Raw genomic sequence first — 15,881 nt, 5'->3', positions numbered from 1 at the left:
CTAGGACATATCCTGCTGACCGTTAGTCAGACTGACGTAAGATTTCGTATGTGGCTTGCGCATGGCACGAAGGTGTGCATCCTCGATTTTGAAGTTTTTTTAATTCATTTTTCAAAATACCATTATTTACGTAGGACGTGTTGCGGTATTGCACTTTTTCTGATCGGACGCCTTTTAGGGGAGCTCCGCCCCATTGTGTGATAGGCCTACACCTGGTCAGTAACACAATGCGCTCTGGATTTCCACACCTGGCTCATCTCATCTGTAAGTCTATTTAGCCTACCTATCTGTCAGTTTTTAAAGTGCGCTACCAGGTTCTATTTTCCTATAATATTCGAATAGTTTCCAGCGAATATCAATGTTCAATGTGTATGTGCTGGATGGTGTGCATACCTTATGAAAAGTAAGTGTTTTATGGAGTTGCAGACCTTGCAGTGTGGCATGAATACATACTTCCTACGGGCACTGCACTAGCAGTAACATAAACAAACCACTACTTTTGCTTCTATAACCATTGCTTTGTCTCCTAATTCTGTTAACAATCTTTAGATACATACTGTTCTATCAGCAATCATTGCTATTTCAGTTCTTCCGTTTTGATGACCTCTACTTGTGTAACTGTTGCATAAAGTTTTAGCATTTCCAGTCAAAAGTTGATACAAATAATAGGATCATGGAAAGAGTCAGAATGAAAGTGAAGGTTACTTTGTTTTGCAAACCCCGGGTGTGGAGCTCTTCATGTTTTCCTAATCTGCAATTTGGCACAGCCTGTGGGTGAAGTTCCTCCTTTCCATTTCTGTGTGATTCATCAATAACTGACACATGTGGAGGTCAGTCTATAAATGCCCAGTTTGGTTTCCATCTTATTAGTCATCTGACCCTTCAACCTTAACCTTGGTTTGAGTCAGCATTTTTCAAAAATCACAAGTGAAAATATTTAAAAACTCCCAACAGCTCATAATATAAATGTTGATGTGAGTATCTAATTAATATTGATAAGCTAAAAGGGCCGGAAGATGCAGCGCAAGGGCTTTATCACTCTTGTGTAACAAAACAATGGGTTTACAATGCCACACCATGTTGATAATACAGCATATACTGTTTGCTGTATGAATGTGTGATTCACTATCTGATTCACTACTAACTATGTACTGAGGCTGCTACGATAAGTGAAATTATCAAAGCTTTCCGCGTCGTTCGGTCTCCTAGAAGATTCTACAACACTGGCTTATTGTTATCATCACAGGACACAATCCCAGACTCTACTTTGCACTTTCAGTGTCAGCACCGCCAGAACAAAGCAAGGGGTTAGGGAAACAGTGTGAAAACTGCTGTCATGATTTATGATCTCTACAATAACTATTACTGCTGCACAGATATGGAGACTACTGTAGCGGAACACAAGAAGAGTACGAGTACGTGAGAAAAAGAGGACAAAGAGAAAAAAAATCCATGTGGAGACAGTGTGACAAAGCAGCAAAAGAAACGGCATGCAGATGGACACACTAACAAATATTTTAGTAAGACAAAATCAGTAGAACATTGTTGCTACTTCATGACATGCTTTGTTTTATCTGGGCCAGCAACAAATATCATCCAAGGTCAACATCTACACAGAGAATGACTTGCATTCTGCGTTCTTGTTGTCTGAAGTGACTTTTAGTATGTTGCGTATCATGTTATAAGGCTACGATTCAAATGCTGTAAGCCATGGGATACTTTTCAATTTCTCTTGAATCCTATATTACAGAAAACTGTAATACCATACAGACAACAAACATATGCATACATTTTTTTCTTTTTAAATCACATTTTATGCAGCCAGAAGGGTGGAATAAACATTTGCAATTCCGTCTAACATTCAATATCAACGCACTACTTTTTGTGCAGTCTTACTGCCGCAATTCTTGCATGTAAGTTTGAATTAAAAATCATAAAAAAGTGTTTTAAGACTCAATACAGTATCACAATACATAATTTCTTGATACTTAAGTGTTGTCATTGTACACCAATAGAAAGTGTCAGTATCTGATGACCTTGCAATGATACTGAACATTCAACTATCTTTCTCCAGAGTCACAAACTGCAGCTTTAAAAGAGGTCTGACTGCAGCTGCCCAGTATGTGAGCTCGATAGGCAACAATTGATAACTGCATTGAACTACATATCTACAATACATTCCACAGGGGTCAATTTTAGGGCCCCTGCTTTTTTCTTTGCATTTACTGCCTTTGGGCTCCATCTTGAGAAAGCACGGCATCCCTTTTCATTCCTACGCTTACGACAGTCAGATATACGTGCCGCTGAAGAAAAAAGATGTTTTCTCCCTCACACCGCTCCTGTCTTGTCTCAAAGACATCAAGGCCTGGATGGCCTTGAACTTTTTAAATTTTAATGAGAAGAAGACAGAAGTGATGGTGTTTGGCCCTAGTGGCTCTTGTGTGACCCCTCCTTTTGACTTGGGCCCTCTGGCAGATTTTTGTAAGACCGACTGTGTCAAATTTAGGTTTTAAGATGGACAGTGATTTTAAATTAGATCGTCAGATTAGCGCTGCTGTGAGGTCAAGCTTTTTCCATATCAGGCAGCTGGCTAAGGTGAAGCCTTTCCTTACGCAAAAGCACTTTGAAACAGTAATCCATGCCTTCATTACATCTCGGCTGGATTACTGTAACTCTTTGTACTTTGGAGTCAGCCAGTCCTCCCTCGCACGGCTCCAGTTAGTGCAAAACGCGGCTGCTCGCCTCTTAACTGGAGTTCATAAGAGGGAGCACATAACTCCCATCCTGGCCTCCCTCCACTGTCTGCCTGTGCATTTTAGAGTCCATTTTAAGATTATTTTATTTGTTTTTAAATCTTTAAATGGTCTCGCCCCACTTTACCTCTCTGAGCTCCTCCACCCCTACACTCCTGCTCGGTGCCTCAGGTCAGCTGATCTGCGGCTCCTGGAGGTACCGAGGTCAAAACAGAAGCTCAGAGGGGACAGGCCTTTCTCTGTTGCAGCCCCCAAACTATGGAATGAGCTGCCTTTGCACATCAGACAAGCCTCCTCACTGTCCATTTTTAAAACTCATCTTAAAACCTATTTTTATTCCTTGGCTTTTAACCACGCATGAGACTCTGCTATTGTTTTTAGTGTTTTATGGTTTGCTTTTATTTATTGTTTTTTAAATTGTCTTTTAAAAAGCAATGAATCTATTTATTTTAGTGTTTATTTCCTGTTTTATTTATTTTATTGTCTCTTGTTCTGTTTGTTTATGTACAGCACTTTGTTGCGGCTGTGGTTGTTTTAAAGTGCTTTACAAATAAAGTTGAGTTGAGTTGAGTACATGAACATTAGTCAGCAAATAATTACTCACTGAGGGAGATTGTGTTTTTAAGTTTAAACTCACAAACACAAAATAACAATAACTGACTGAAAGATAATTAAGTGCTGTAAATGTTAATAAACAAAAGATAACTTTTACAACCGGGCCAATTGACAATGTGGTGCATGAATGAGTAACTTAGGAGAAGCAGTTGTCACGTATAAACCGCAATCATCATCATCACTAAAACATGTCCATAAATACACGGCCGCCCATAAAGTTGGAATAATTTTGTTTTCAGGCACAATCTTCTGTTAATTGTGGTTTCATTTTCATTGTGATGTGTTTGGAAGAGATTGATTATTAAAGTTTTGAGAAGATATACACTTTATCTGTCAAGAATAAATCACATTGTCACAATCATTTCATTGAAAGAGGTAAAAATATATATATATATATTTTATTCCAACTTTATGAGCAACCGTATATGTACAATTGTCACCAGTCCAATGTCAAACTGCAGCTTTATGTATCTAATCTTTTATCGTTTACATCTTCCTGTGATGTATAAAGATTAAAAATATATTTTATTGAGATAAGCATCAACGACACAGCTCTTACATAAACACAAACCCCACCCTGCCCTTCGATAAGAATGTGATGTCTCTCGTAAAAGTCCCATTACAAATAATAGTAAACTGTTCCCAATTGTATCTTTTGTTTTGCTTTTAAGGTTGATCATTACATACCGACAATAATAATTCAACATTCACAGTTCAATATCTGCACCAACACGCATCAATGTTTTCTCGCACTGGACTCTTGTTTTATTGAAGGATTAGTTTCCTCATATAATGGACCATTATCACTAAATTGACAAGCCAAATATCAGAATATATCATCCAATCAAGATGAAGGTCTTCATCCAGCCTGGCACATGGTCTTCATGCCCTCTTATAAAACAGGTGCCTTGTTGGGGCAATCAAAGCTGACGTTCATTATTACATAACACTGGCTGTAGGCCATCGCATGGTTGACCTGCTACAGAGAAAACCAAAGGAGATTTATTTATCGAACTCACCTCCCTGATAGCCTTTGTGCTTTCAGTAAAGCAAATAGTGATGAAATGTGACAAATGACGCATGTATGTTGTTTGATCAAACTGTCTGTTTTTGGCCTCAGCAAACACGTTTTTTTTTAATGTTAGACGAATAAGAGCAGTGAAATCCAAGGTTGTACAGAATTCATGTACAAGTGACTCCATTTAGTAGATATTACTGTTGTCTACTTTAAACTGGAATAAGTCATTTCACTAGGTTGTGGTCACAGCCGATTTCTTCTTACTCTTGTTGGAAACAATCATCAAGGACACCAGGGCCTCTTACCGAAAAATATCCCACCTGCTTGTCATAGCTTAAGTTGCGAAGATTGGTTATTTCCTATTTTTATATTAATGGAGAAATTCCTAAACTCATGGGCATTTCCTATTCTATCTCAGACTGATGGTATCTTAAGAAATCGTAATGATTCCTATTTTATTTTATTAATTCTTTTTTTTCCTTTTCCGATTGGGTAGCCTTTCAATCATTATATTTCACTGCTCATACACGTTCTCCATCTTCTCTGTCATTGCCACACAGACCTAACAACAGTTGGCTGCTGCCATTCCGCCAATTTCGGCAATTTCCACATTTTTACACTTGAAGCATATACGAATCACTGTAGGTTTACACCAATGATAAATAAAAATTAAAATGTTAACAAATAATTGCCATTCATTGCCATGTAATCTTTTAAAGGGGGGCTAAAGAGCCACAGGTTGCCTTTCCTTGTCTATGCCATTCTTAACTTGGGAAATCCTTAAATTACAGTAGGACTGTTCTGTAATCCCTAAATTCCTATCCTAAAATAAGACAGGATTTTTTCATAAATGCAAGTCAAAACTCTTAATGAGTAACCATGACATTTCAGTCCACGTACAGCTGCTTTTGCATTGACAAGCTCTTTTTAAAAGCCACAGACTACTTGCCCACAAACAGCATAAACACAGTGATGGAAAAGGCCAAGAAGCCCTCGGATTATACAGTGGACACCTTAAAATACAACACAAAGGTGCAGATTAATGTGTATTTTCATACTCTGTAACTATACTCTTATCTGTTTTTTTCAGTCTAGCTGGATACGTGCAACTTTTACAGAGGATAAGCTGAAATATCAATACAATCCAACCATTATGTGTCAACTGCACAGGGAATGGAGCTTTGCACGTACGCCAGTCTGTCTTCGATTGCACCTTATCTTTAATATTCAATTACTGATGTCACTGTTAACACACTTGTTTGCTTGTCAAGAAGCAACCTACCGACATCCGACAGAATATCTTGTACTTTATCAGTGCCCCATTAACATAATCTGTTTATTGGTCAAGGTAATGACCAGTAATGAATCAATATGTCCCTCATATCAAAGTACAGAGGGCAATGCACGCATTAGTTTGCTTTGCAGGGCTGATGCCAGATGAGCTTATCTCTTAATAAATTGCTGCAATATCCTCAATTACTTTAATGTACCTTCATGTGACTATTATTAAACCATTAAGAGTGGCAAGCTAACGGTGTATATCCGTAAGAGCTACTGAAGCTTTTATTTCTAAGCATTTATTGAGCATCCCACACTCAAAGATGGATGTTATTTAATTAAAGCTTTTGCCCAGGTCTTCCAAACAAGCTTTATGTATTTTATGTGCTGGTTGCACACAGTATTAGGCACATTAAATATATAAAAAAAAACACAAAAATGAAGATGACACAAACTGCAGTTCTGTGAAAGGGTAATGGTGTTTAATGGTCTACAGTTATTGCCAGATGTATCATTTGCTGCATCACAGAAATCATCCATGCATTTGACAGTGCTATGAGAGGTGCTATGCTGTAAAAACTACACACTATATAAATACAGCTACAATTAAAATATGCCAAAATCCTGAGAAAAGGTATGACTTTTATCTAAACATACTGTCTGCTAATAATACAAAAGACTGTTGGTCAAAACTTGAATATGAATACATTTAGGAGTAACATGGAAGCTCGCTGATTTAAACATGTTCGTCTTCCCTGCAAATAAATTACAACCATTGCACTTTTAAAAACAACACAACTCTAAAGCTTTACATTTCCTTTTTCCAAATGCAAATGGAATAAACTTTCTTTTAATTAGATTATACAAAAAATGTTACACTTCACAATTTCCAACAGGTGTTAAGAAGACAATTTTGAGTGGTATAAATTGACAGTAAATACAGCTATAAAAGTGCACAAAACTGTTGATTGCAGAACTGTTTTCCTTTTCTTGAGATATAAAATTTAAACACTATAACAGCAATATTTTTCCCCTTTTGGAAATGCTAAAGCTCTACTCTTTGACTATGGGCCATAACTTTACAAAAGTGTGGTTACACAGGTCATGGATGGACAGGAATGTTGTTATTGGAAAAGGGTCTCCTCAGGCCCAGCAAACAAAAGGCAGATTCAATCCATGTCCAAGCCTATTCATGCATTCGTCCTGTGCTCATCAGTATTTGCCAAGCTCACACTGGGCAGCGATAAAGCCATTCTAATTACCGGGTTGTCCTTTTGAACCGGCTCGCTCCTGATTTTTAAATGGTTTGCTTAGTCATAGTAGTTCCACATTTCGCTTCCCCAGCAGTTTTCCCTTGAATCAATTTCAACAACATTGTCATTTTAAATGCAACTGTCTTCGTCATACGGAGCCTCCTTTGGTGACCTTTAGTTGTTCTCTTGTGAGACTGTGGTCTCCTGAGAAAAGAGTGGAAAACAGAACATGTTAGACTGTGTGGTCAGGTCATTAGTCACTGAATAACACATATCTCTTGTCCATAAGTAAGTCCAACACAAAGCTAATCCACTATTTTTCACAGTCGGCCTACAAATTTAGGTTAAAATTAAGTTTCCCAGTTAAATACAGCACTTGATCGGCCATTTGTCCAAAAAAACAACAACCTGCGACCACAACAATTACGGTGAACTAGTGACAAATAGTGAGTTAGGTTCATTGTGTACTCACACTTACGTGCTCTTACTATCTTATCTCTTCTGTTTGGTGTTGCAATCTAATGCACTAACTCAACAGCGTTATGGTCAAGGTATGCTTATACAACTTGTAGATTTCAGATAAGGCCACCGTTGTTGGCAGGGTGGCCAAAGCAGACTGAGGTCCTAAACTGCAGCTGGTCTTCTTTCACATCTGTGAAAACACCTTTTATTTGTCTGTAATTGATATTATGTGTTCCAGGATGGTAAATTAAAATGTAAAAGGAAACATTATATCTAAATGGATAATTTGACTTAATTTGCCTCCCTAAACATAAAAAAACTCACATTTCTTGCCTGTCAAAGCAACATTTTTGCTGAAACAGCAGCAACTGGCTAAGAAATGGAAAGTTTCTATTAAATCCCTGAATCGTCAAGGGGTGCTGCTTTAATTGCTTATAGGCTGTGCTTAATGAGAGGAGCAAGACACTATAAAAAAAACTCCCCGCTTCCTGCTCCCGAGGCAGCCGACTGAGGCAGTCTGTGTGTTCATTTAACTGTTTGTAATGATCCTTGCTGAGGTGTACAGTGTGTGGTGAAAACACGAAGGCTTGAATTAAGCTTCTATTTTAGAAACAAGACACACACTTTGGTATACTTTTACATACAAGTCGATTATTTGGCTGCACCCATCCTATCTATGTACTTATATCTCACCGAAGAATGCTGGACAGCGCTTTTTGTGGTCATAGGACTTTTACTTGTTGTTAGTACCAAATGTTCGTACTGAGCGTGAGCAAAATACACTGGCACTTTGCCAGTTGGGATATTTCGCATTGAAGCCTTGTCTGTTCTTTTGTTTTGTTTCTGTTTTTATCTCTTCTGCTGCCCTTGAAAAGGAGACTTTCTTAGTTATTTATAGGTTCAACAATTCAATAAATAGAAGAATAAAAGTGTGTGATGGTAATATCTAAAAAAAAGGATAGCATCAACAGGTGTGTACTTGCAATTGTGCATTTATATGAACACATCTTCACAGCTACTTTAGAAAAGTTTATTAATTGAATCTGCTATCTTTAAAATGGAGGATTGAAGAAATTATTATTTTTTGTCTCTCCATCCAGTCGTTGCTAACATTTATCATGACATTACTTTGGGCTGTTAGTATTTTGCCTTTAATGCTATGATTTAAAAAGTTTTATGTGCTGTGCATATTCTTATAATATCACATAACTTTGGATTTAACTTCCCACATTTACAATTCCATGTACTTCACCTATAGAATTTGAGTTTGACCAAGAAACACTGAGTGGTAACTAAATTTTCACTAAATGTGTATCTACTAAAGCCATAAAAAGTCCCTTACGAATGGAGTTCTCTCCCCGTATTTGCTCCAGAAGGTCATCTTGACAGTGTTCCTGTGCCCTGTCCTCTGGTCAAAGGTCTGGCAGGTCTGGAAAGGGGGACTGTACAGGTGCAAGCTGGCTGCACACTCTGTGTGGCTGCCATTTTCCACACGATGCAGGCCAATGGAGTCTGAAATATGCAGCAAAAAAACATGTGAATGGAAAACATACATTTAGACGGTGTTTGCCACTGGAATGCTGTTAAATGGGGCTCACAGACTGTTCCTGGCTGTGCTGTCACCCACAACTGAGAGCAAACATCACACCAGGTCTCTGTTGGCTTTGGGGAAATACTCAGTCAGCAGAGATTTGGGAGAGAGACCTGAATACTACTCGTTATAAAGTTAGAACTGGCTGTTAACTCCCGTTAGACCAGTTTCACGTTACGTAACTGTAGAGGTTGGAAACTTTGGTGTTACCCTGCGTTGTAAAAAGTGACACACATATTACAGAGTTGACTCCTCAGTTTGAGATAAAACATATCTCATATGGGACAGAACATGTAGAGGATGTCTGTTCTGCTGTACTCACAGAATAACTATAATGTAAGTATGTAAGAACCAGTTTGACACCTTGCACCCCAAAACAAATATGATGAAGAAGATTAATGTGCAAACTCTAATTAATATGTAAAAGAAACAATGTAGTTTCTTACCATTTATGTAAGCGACCTGGTTTTCCTGGAGGATTCTCTGTGACTTCTGGACCATGTCTCCTTGTGATTTACTTTCCGGCCACTCAAACAGCGTCTCCTTCAGCTGACCCTGCAGCAGCTTCATGAAACAATGGGAGTTTGTGTGGTCGTGGATGCTACTGCAAATCGTAGAGAGGAACACAAGCATACAGTGTCAGATAATGACCCTTTCATGACCCTTGGACCAAAAGCAACATTAAAAATCTTTCCAGTAAAGAACTTTTTAGTTTTGGTCAAAAGGTGAGACATTAACATGAAATTCAAGCCTCCAGACTGGCAGATAATAGATTCATGCATAATATAATGTAATGCCAATACAATCTTGTATGTTATAAGCCTGTTTTGCCACATTGCTCCCACATTATGGTAAAACAAGTGTTATTCTTCTATGTTACTGCCAGCTGCTTGTCAAATGATATGTAATTATATAAAGAATCTGACATTATCAACCTATAATAAACTAAAAGGAAGCTTTCCATTTCAATACTTCAGTTGTTCAGGTTACTTTTGCTGACAAAGTGAGACATGCGATAGATATCATTAAATAAAATCTCTTTACACAATCTTTCTGTCTGTCTGTAGAACGTTGGACTCTCTTATCTCTATTAAGGTGATATAATAATTTCGACAGAAAAACACTTGAATATGCAATAGAGCTTTGTGCAACAGCTATAATGGGTTTAGAGGTCCCGTATTGTAAAAAACAAACAAACCCATAAATACTGTGACATATCAAAATGCTCAATCAACATAATTGCACAAAGCCCATTCTAAGAAACGGTGCCTTTAAACAAGCCGTCAGGACTTCTGCAGGTTTGTGATGTCACAGCTGTGCTACATATAGGTAGAAAGACGATTCATGCCCGTTACAGTCATTTCCAAAGAACTGGATACAGCCTTGGAGGCGGGACCCTGTTCATTCCTATGAAAGGTGCTCAGTGGGGCATGAAGCCAAAAAAAGTTGGACTAAAATTATCCAGCTTTTCAATGGATCTTCTGCAATGTGGGGCCCATAACAACAACCAGAGACTTCCACCAACCAAACTGACGTATTCCTTGTTTAATGCTCAGCTAACTTGATTGGGGATAATGCGGCAGATTCCAAGATATTGGATCGAATGGATCAAATTTTGAGAGTGAAACAAGTTGTTTTTCAGGGATTCTGACCCTAAAAAAATGTACTCGCTGATTTACATGCATCTTTTTCACAATGTAAGTCTATGGGAAAAAGTCTTTTTGGGTCCGAGAATGGACCTTGAAGTTGTATATTCCACATTTTGGCCACTATGTCAAACTGGCTTCAAAGCCCAGTGCTCTTCCTGGGGGCTTGTCAACATGATGATAAACAACTAAAACACTGACCAATTGGAGCAGACTTTTTTAGGAGTGGGCTTAAAGAGACAGGCACTGAAACTGACAGGAATATTTAGACAGACAAATGGAAAAAAATATTTTACAGCATGTTTATATGTTCTATATGGACCTGAAAATGTGCATAATTTGCGGTAATCACGGCGGTAAAAAACACTATTTCATAATATTGTGTTTTGTAATAAATTAGTAATGACAGTTTTTTATTATTATTATTAATCTCACCTGCCATGACCTTCTCCCCAGCACAGAATCATGAGGTTGAACTTCCCGTTACCCTGATCAACCAAGTTCCTTGTGTACCTGCAAAAGAGGACAACTTGTTAAACAAACAGGGAAAAGAACAGTACACTTAAAGGTCTCAGAGGGGTCCTGGGGAGAAATTTTGTCACAAGTTGTAAATTTAATGAATCATAAATGCTTTGATAACGTTGAGACATGAAACAAACCAGTAGAAGCATGTGCTACTTTACTCTTAAATCATTTATTACAATAATGTAGAATATATAGAAAAACCTAAATGTCAAAATAGGCCAACTTGATTTTCATGTATGGCTGACTCCAATTTCCACACTGTTGTAGAATCACTTATAATGTACCCCCTACAGTTTAAAACATCATTATAACCTAAAATACAGCTTGACGATACTGACAAGATTTGTTGTGCATTTTATTTCCATATAGATAATGCACAAGTGCCACACTTAACGTCTCCTTGCTCGGCCTGTAAACATTGTCCGCACTACACGTTTTTCTGCTGTGAGATTCCGTCACTCTCTAAATATTTTCGAGGCAGCTGCGGCTCCCCGGTGGACAACAGACGGTCCCAGTCAGCCGGGTGTGTGTCCGTCCTCAGTGCTGATTGGACGGCTCCCTCACCCTCCCTTCATTGACCCCTCACTAATCAAAACACTGGCGCTATTGAAAACGTTTGAATAGCGCACCCACATTTTGTAGTGAGCATTGCTCCATTGCAGAGATCAAAACATCTAGAATAAACTTTTTTGTATGAGTGTATCACCTCACTGTACAAGCTGCATTTATAATTAGGCATATTAAATCTGCAGACAAGTCGGGTTTTTTTGTTTTGTTTTTCAAATTATTCAAATGAGATGTGACGAAAGCTGTACGGACGCCACTGCTGGTTTTGATTCAACATTTAGAAAGATTATTTTTAAAATTGTAGACATATAAACATCTTATTTTATATTGATAACGGCATTCAATAGTTTGCAAACTTTATAACTTATCCTAAATTCAATGCATCATTTTTCAAGGACTGTTTGACTTTCTAGAACTGCCATCAAAAGTGTTTTTGCAATAAATAAATAAAAACTAAAGGCAACACGCAAATAGACACAATACGAACAAAAAGTACAAATGTGATTGAAATAACTATTTGGCTATATTTAAAACCAACTGACACTAGGCCAAGGTAACAGATAACTAACAGAGAACGAGTGCAAAGTGCACACGCATTATAAATGAGTTAAATCGGATTAGTAAATTACTGTCAAATATCAAAAGCATTATAAAGTCAGTTTGTATTTACCTGTACTGGTCAAACTTTGCATATTTCATCCATTCCTGCGGGTTGCTCTCATATGCTTCCATTATATTTTGGACCTCCTCAACATTGATGCAGTCACTCTCGAAGATTTTATGCAGGACCTTTATCAGGTCATCCAGAGTTTCTGGCTTCATCACCTCGGTGTGCTCCATCTCTATGCAGGAGATTGCTTTTTTCCAGATATTTCTCTTCAGTTAAAACAACAGGTTTCTCTTACCTACTTTGTGCAGTCGTTTACTTTTTATAGGCTAGCGCCGCAATTTGGGGGCGAGCTGGTGTTGGACTGTACCATTATGGGAGAAGGTGAACGCCCACAGTACATAGTCTAATTTAAATAAATTTCCCCATGAGCACATAATGAAATAAAGCAAAAATATGTGGCTACATCATCGTCACATTTACTGTATAGAAATAATTTAACTTCTATTTTTGAATTTTGCATGTTTTCATCAAAAATATGCATCCATCTCACACATTAAGAAAGTTGGACTAATCCTCTTTGAGTCCAATTCCACCACGTTGTCACAAACACAACCTCCCCCTTTCCCTCTCTCTTTCTCACTGAGGCATTTCTCCAACAATAGAAATCCAGCCTGTTTTTGTGGACCCTCTCCTCAGAAACTTAATCATCAACACATTGTCCCTGAAGGTGTGTGCAGATAAGATGAAGAGAAGCTCACAAACAAGTGGGGGTAGTAAAGAAAAACCTGGGGAAAATAAGGTTGAATGGTATCTAGAAATGTTTTGGGAAAACACAAGAACTTGTTTTCTGGCATGTAGCCTGTCTCCATGAATATGGTTTATTTTTAGGCCTTTAATCACCTTGTTTTGGTTGCATTGAATCAAGAGATTATGCCACTATTCTTGCATTGCATGGGAGAATAGACTTACTAAGTAGTCAACTGAACTCCTTGTTATAACATAATTATGAAAAAGTAATGACTATTATTAAAATATCTACTGGGAGAAAGGGAAAGGGATTCATTAACCCTGCAAATGCATGTTTACCTCGGGGCACTGTCTCTTTTCACTGAGGAATTTAGTCAAACAAGTTGAGATAATCAGATGATGGATCATCCCATGAAGGTATGCATAGTTTGGTGGGTGTGAGTGCAAAAGCCTTTATTTAAATGGTAAAATATCCGGTTTTAAATGAAAAGTCACATATTAGAAAATACAATTTAGAAGGGATAGCCCACAAAACAGTCATAATAAAAGTCCTGCTGCATCATGTGTGGTTATAACTCTACCAGTGCACTGTTTCTAAATGTAAAGTTTCAGCCTCAGATCAGTAAACAACAGGAGATAAATTAAAGTAAATGTGTCAACTTTCCAGCTGCCTGTGCATGTGCACATCTGTATGCATACATCTCATCTTTTAGTAAAAATATAACAGTGATAGAGATTTGTTAAGAAATCAGTGTCAGCCACAAGGAGAGATGCTCCTGTTTTTTTATATCACATCCAACATCCTGGTAACAACATGTTGTTAGGTGTTGTATGTCAGCCAATTCAATTCTTTCCACCCTGCACTAAACCATAAATCATTCTTGCGAATATGACACATTGTTTATACAGGTCAATTGCATTTTAAAGTGCTCCACCCATTCCACCTTTATAAGAAAAGAAGAAGACTCAAACAAAAAATAACATTTATACCATATTTTGGGTTACTGGGTCACATGGTGCCGACAAAATGTACAAAAAGTGCTTGTTTTTGCATGCTGTTGAGCCGCCACTGCTCAGAATTACAGCACAGCAAACACAACTGCAGAAGTCAGTGTCCTTCTTGCAACAATGTCCTGCTCAAGGACACTTTGCCAAAAATATTGAAGAATTCAAAAGCACACTGATTAAGTAGGAACAACACTCTTTTCACATATTCCAGAAATGGATCACTCCAAGCCATAGTTGAGCTTGGATATTCCACCAGGAGAAGTGAACATGTTTCAGTGTGACAAGGGAAAATCCTCTCTGGCTGACAAAGATATTCAGGCGTTTGTGTCTGCAGAGAGTACTAAAAGTGGAGTCTGTTCTTTGAATCAGAGTTTTTGGCAAGTTTTTCCTCTGAGCTGCCACATCATCAATACCACATGTACAGTTGCTCCACCTTGTGGCTAAAACAGACCGACTTTAGACATTTAATACCAGTGGTATTGATTTGCAGTTTTACATATTAAATGGCTTAATGTAAAATGAAGACTAAAATAAAATTAAGATATATAGTCCCACAACAGGCAACCTCTAAACACACCAAGCTAGGAGCAGTGGGGGGGTTAGGTGCCTTGCTCAAGGGCACCTTAGTCCTTGACCTTTCAGTCCTGGGATTTGATTCAAACCAGCAGCCCTCGGGTTACAAGCCTGATTCTCTTACCTCTAGGCCACAGACTGCCCATGACATTTAAGCAATAAAAGGTTTAAAGATTACTTGAATCCTTTCCATCGACTATGAGCCATTTTATGCAATAAATGTAAATCATTCAGTCTCAAACTGACTGGACAATTTCACATTTAATGTCTGCTATAAGGAAAAGGAAACAATTTCAACTTGTTTTTTAATTGCTGGAATCCCCCCATATTGGACTCAGACATTTTTTTAGCAAACTAGATAACTTTTCAAAATTCAGAACAGTGATTTAATGGCTAAAATTGTCCTTTGGAGAAGTAATATATCCATAAAAAAGAATAACAAAAAGTATTCTTAACCATAACAATTTATGTGAAAATGTTTATGTGTCTCTAAACCTGCATCTCTGAGACAAAACACACACACGCTTCACTTGTAATTATGGTATTTTAGATAGCATCTTTCATACATACAGTGCTCATTGTGTTCCATCAAATTGTATAAAAAAACATTTGACTTGAAAAAGTTCAGTTTTTTGGGAAGCAGATCCATTCATAGTGTAAAAAACTGCTGTGTAATTGAAATACTTCAAAAGTTGATTTAATGGTAAGTTATACTTAAATAGTTACTAGAAGTTGCTTTACGATAAGTTACTACCGGTAATTTAAGATGAGTAACTAAAATAAGTCAACATTCCATCCATTATCTGTAACATCTTATCCCGTTCAGAAAAGCATTCAGGCTCCCAATCACACCTTACAGTCAACAATTAAGCCATTACAAACATGTCCTGGAGAAACCAACCCTGACACAAGAAGAGCAAACATACAAAATTGGGTTTCAACCTATACATCCTGACAGGCGCTAATGCTAACCACTGTATGGCCCGAACAAAAATTGCACTTAAACAAGTAGCTAAAATAAATGGTGTACCATGGAAAGGACAAAGGGACAAATTTAAAAAAACAAATGATTCACATTTTTAAACTTTAAACACATACTGTTTTAAAGATTTAATGCAATCCACAAAAACAGTTCGGGGAGATCAGGGATGGTTGGCACAGCTGTTTTCTGGTCCATTGAAGGTCACACACCTTTTAGGGGCAAGTGTTCTACTTTTTACTCCACTACATTTAGC

At 37.7% G+C, this 15,881-nt stretch overlaps 1 protein-coding gene across 1 annotated transcript; it reads right to left on the bottom strand.

Annotated features, from left to right (window-relative positions):
* Window positions 1-6,124: 6,124 nt before the first annotated feature.
* cdo1 (cysteine dioxygenase, type I) lies at window positions 6,125-12,628 on the bottom strand. The gene is made up of 5 exons (XM_059337637.1): window positions 12,379-12,628; window positions 11,052-11,129; window positions 9,417-9,574; window positions 8,722-8,891; window positions 6,125-7,121 (listed from the first exon to the last, which is right to left on the bottom strand). Exons 1-5 carry the CDS (start codon window positions 12,546-12,548, stop codon window positions 7,092-7,094), a joined length of 606 nt encoding a protein of 201 aa, XP_059193620.1. The 5' UTR covers window positions 12,549-12,628; the 3' UTR covers window positions 6,125-7,091.
* Window positions 12,629-15,881: the final 3,253 nt, after the last annotated feature.

This window comes from Centropristis striata, chromosome 7 (genome assembly GCF_030273125.1).
Source record: "Centropristis striata isolate RG_2023a ecotype Rhode Island chromosome 7, C.striata_1.0, whole genome shotgun sequence".
Classification (NCBI taxonomy): domain Eukaryota; kingdom Metazoa; phylum Chordata; class Actinopteri; order Perciformes; family Serranidae; genus Centropristis; species Centropristis striata.
This window is presented reverse-complemented; position numbering and strand designations above follow the sequence as displayed.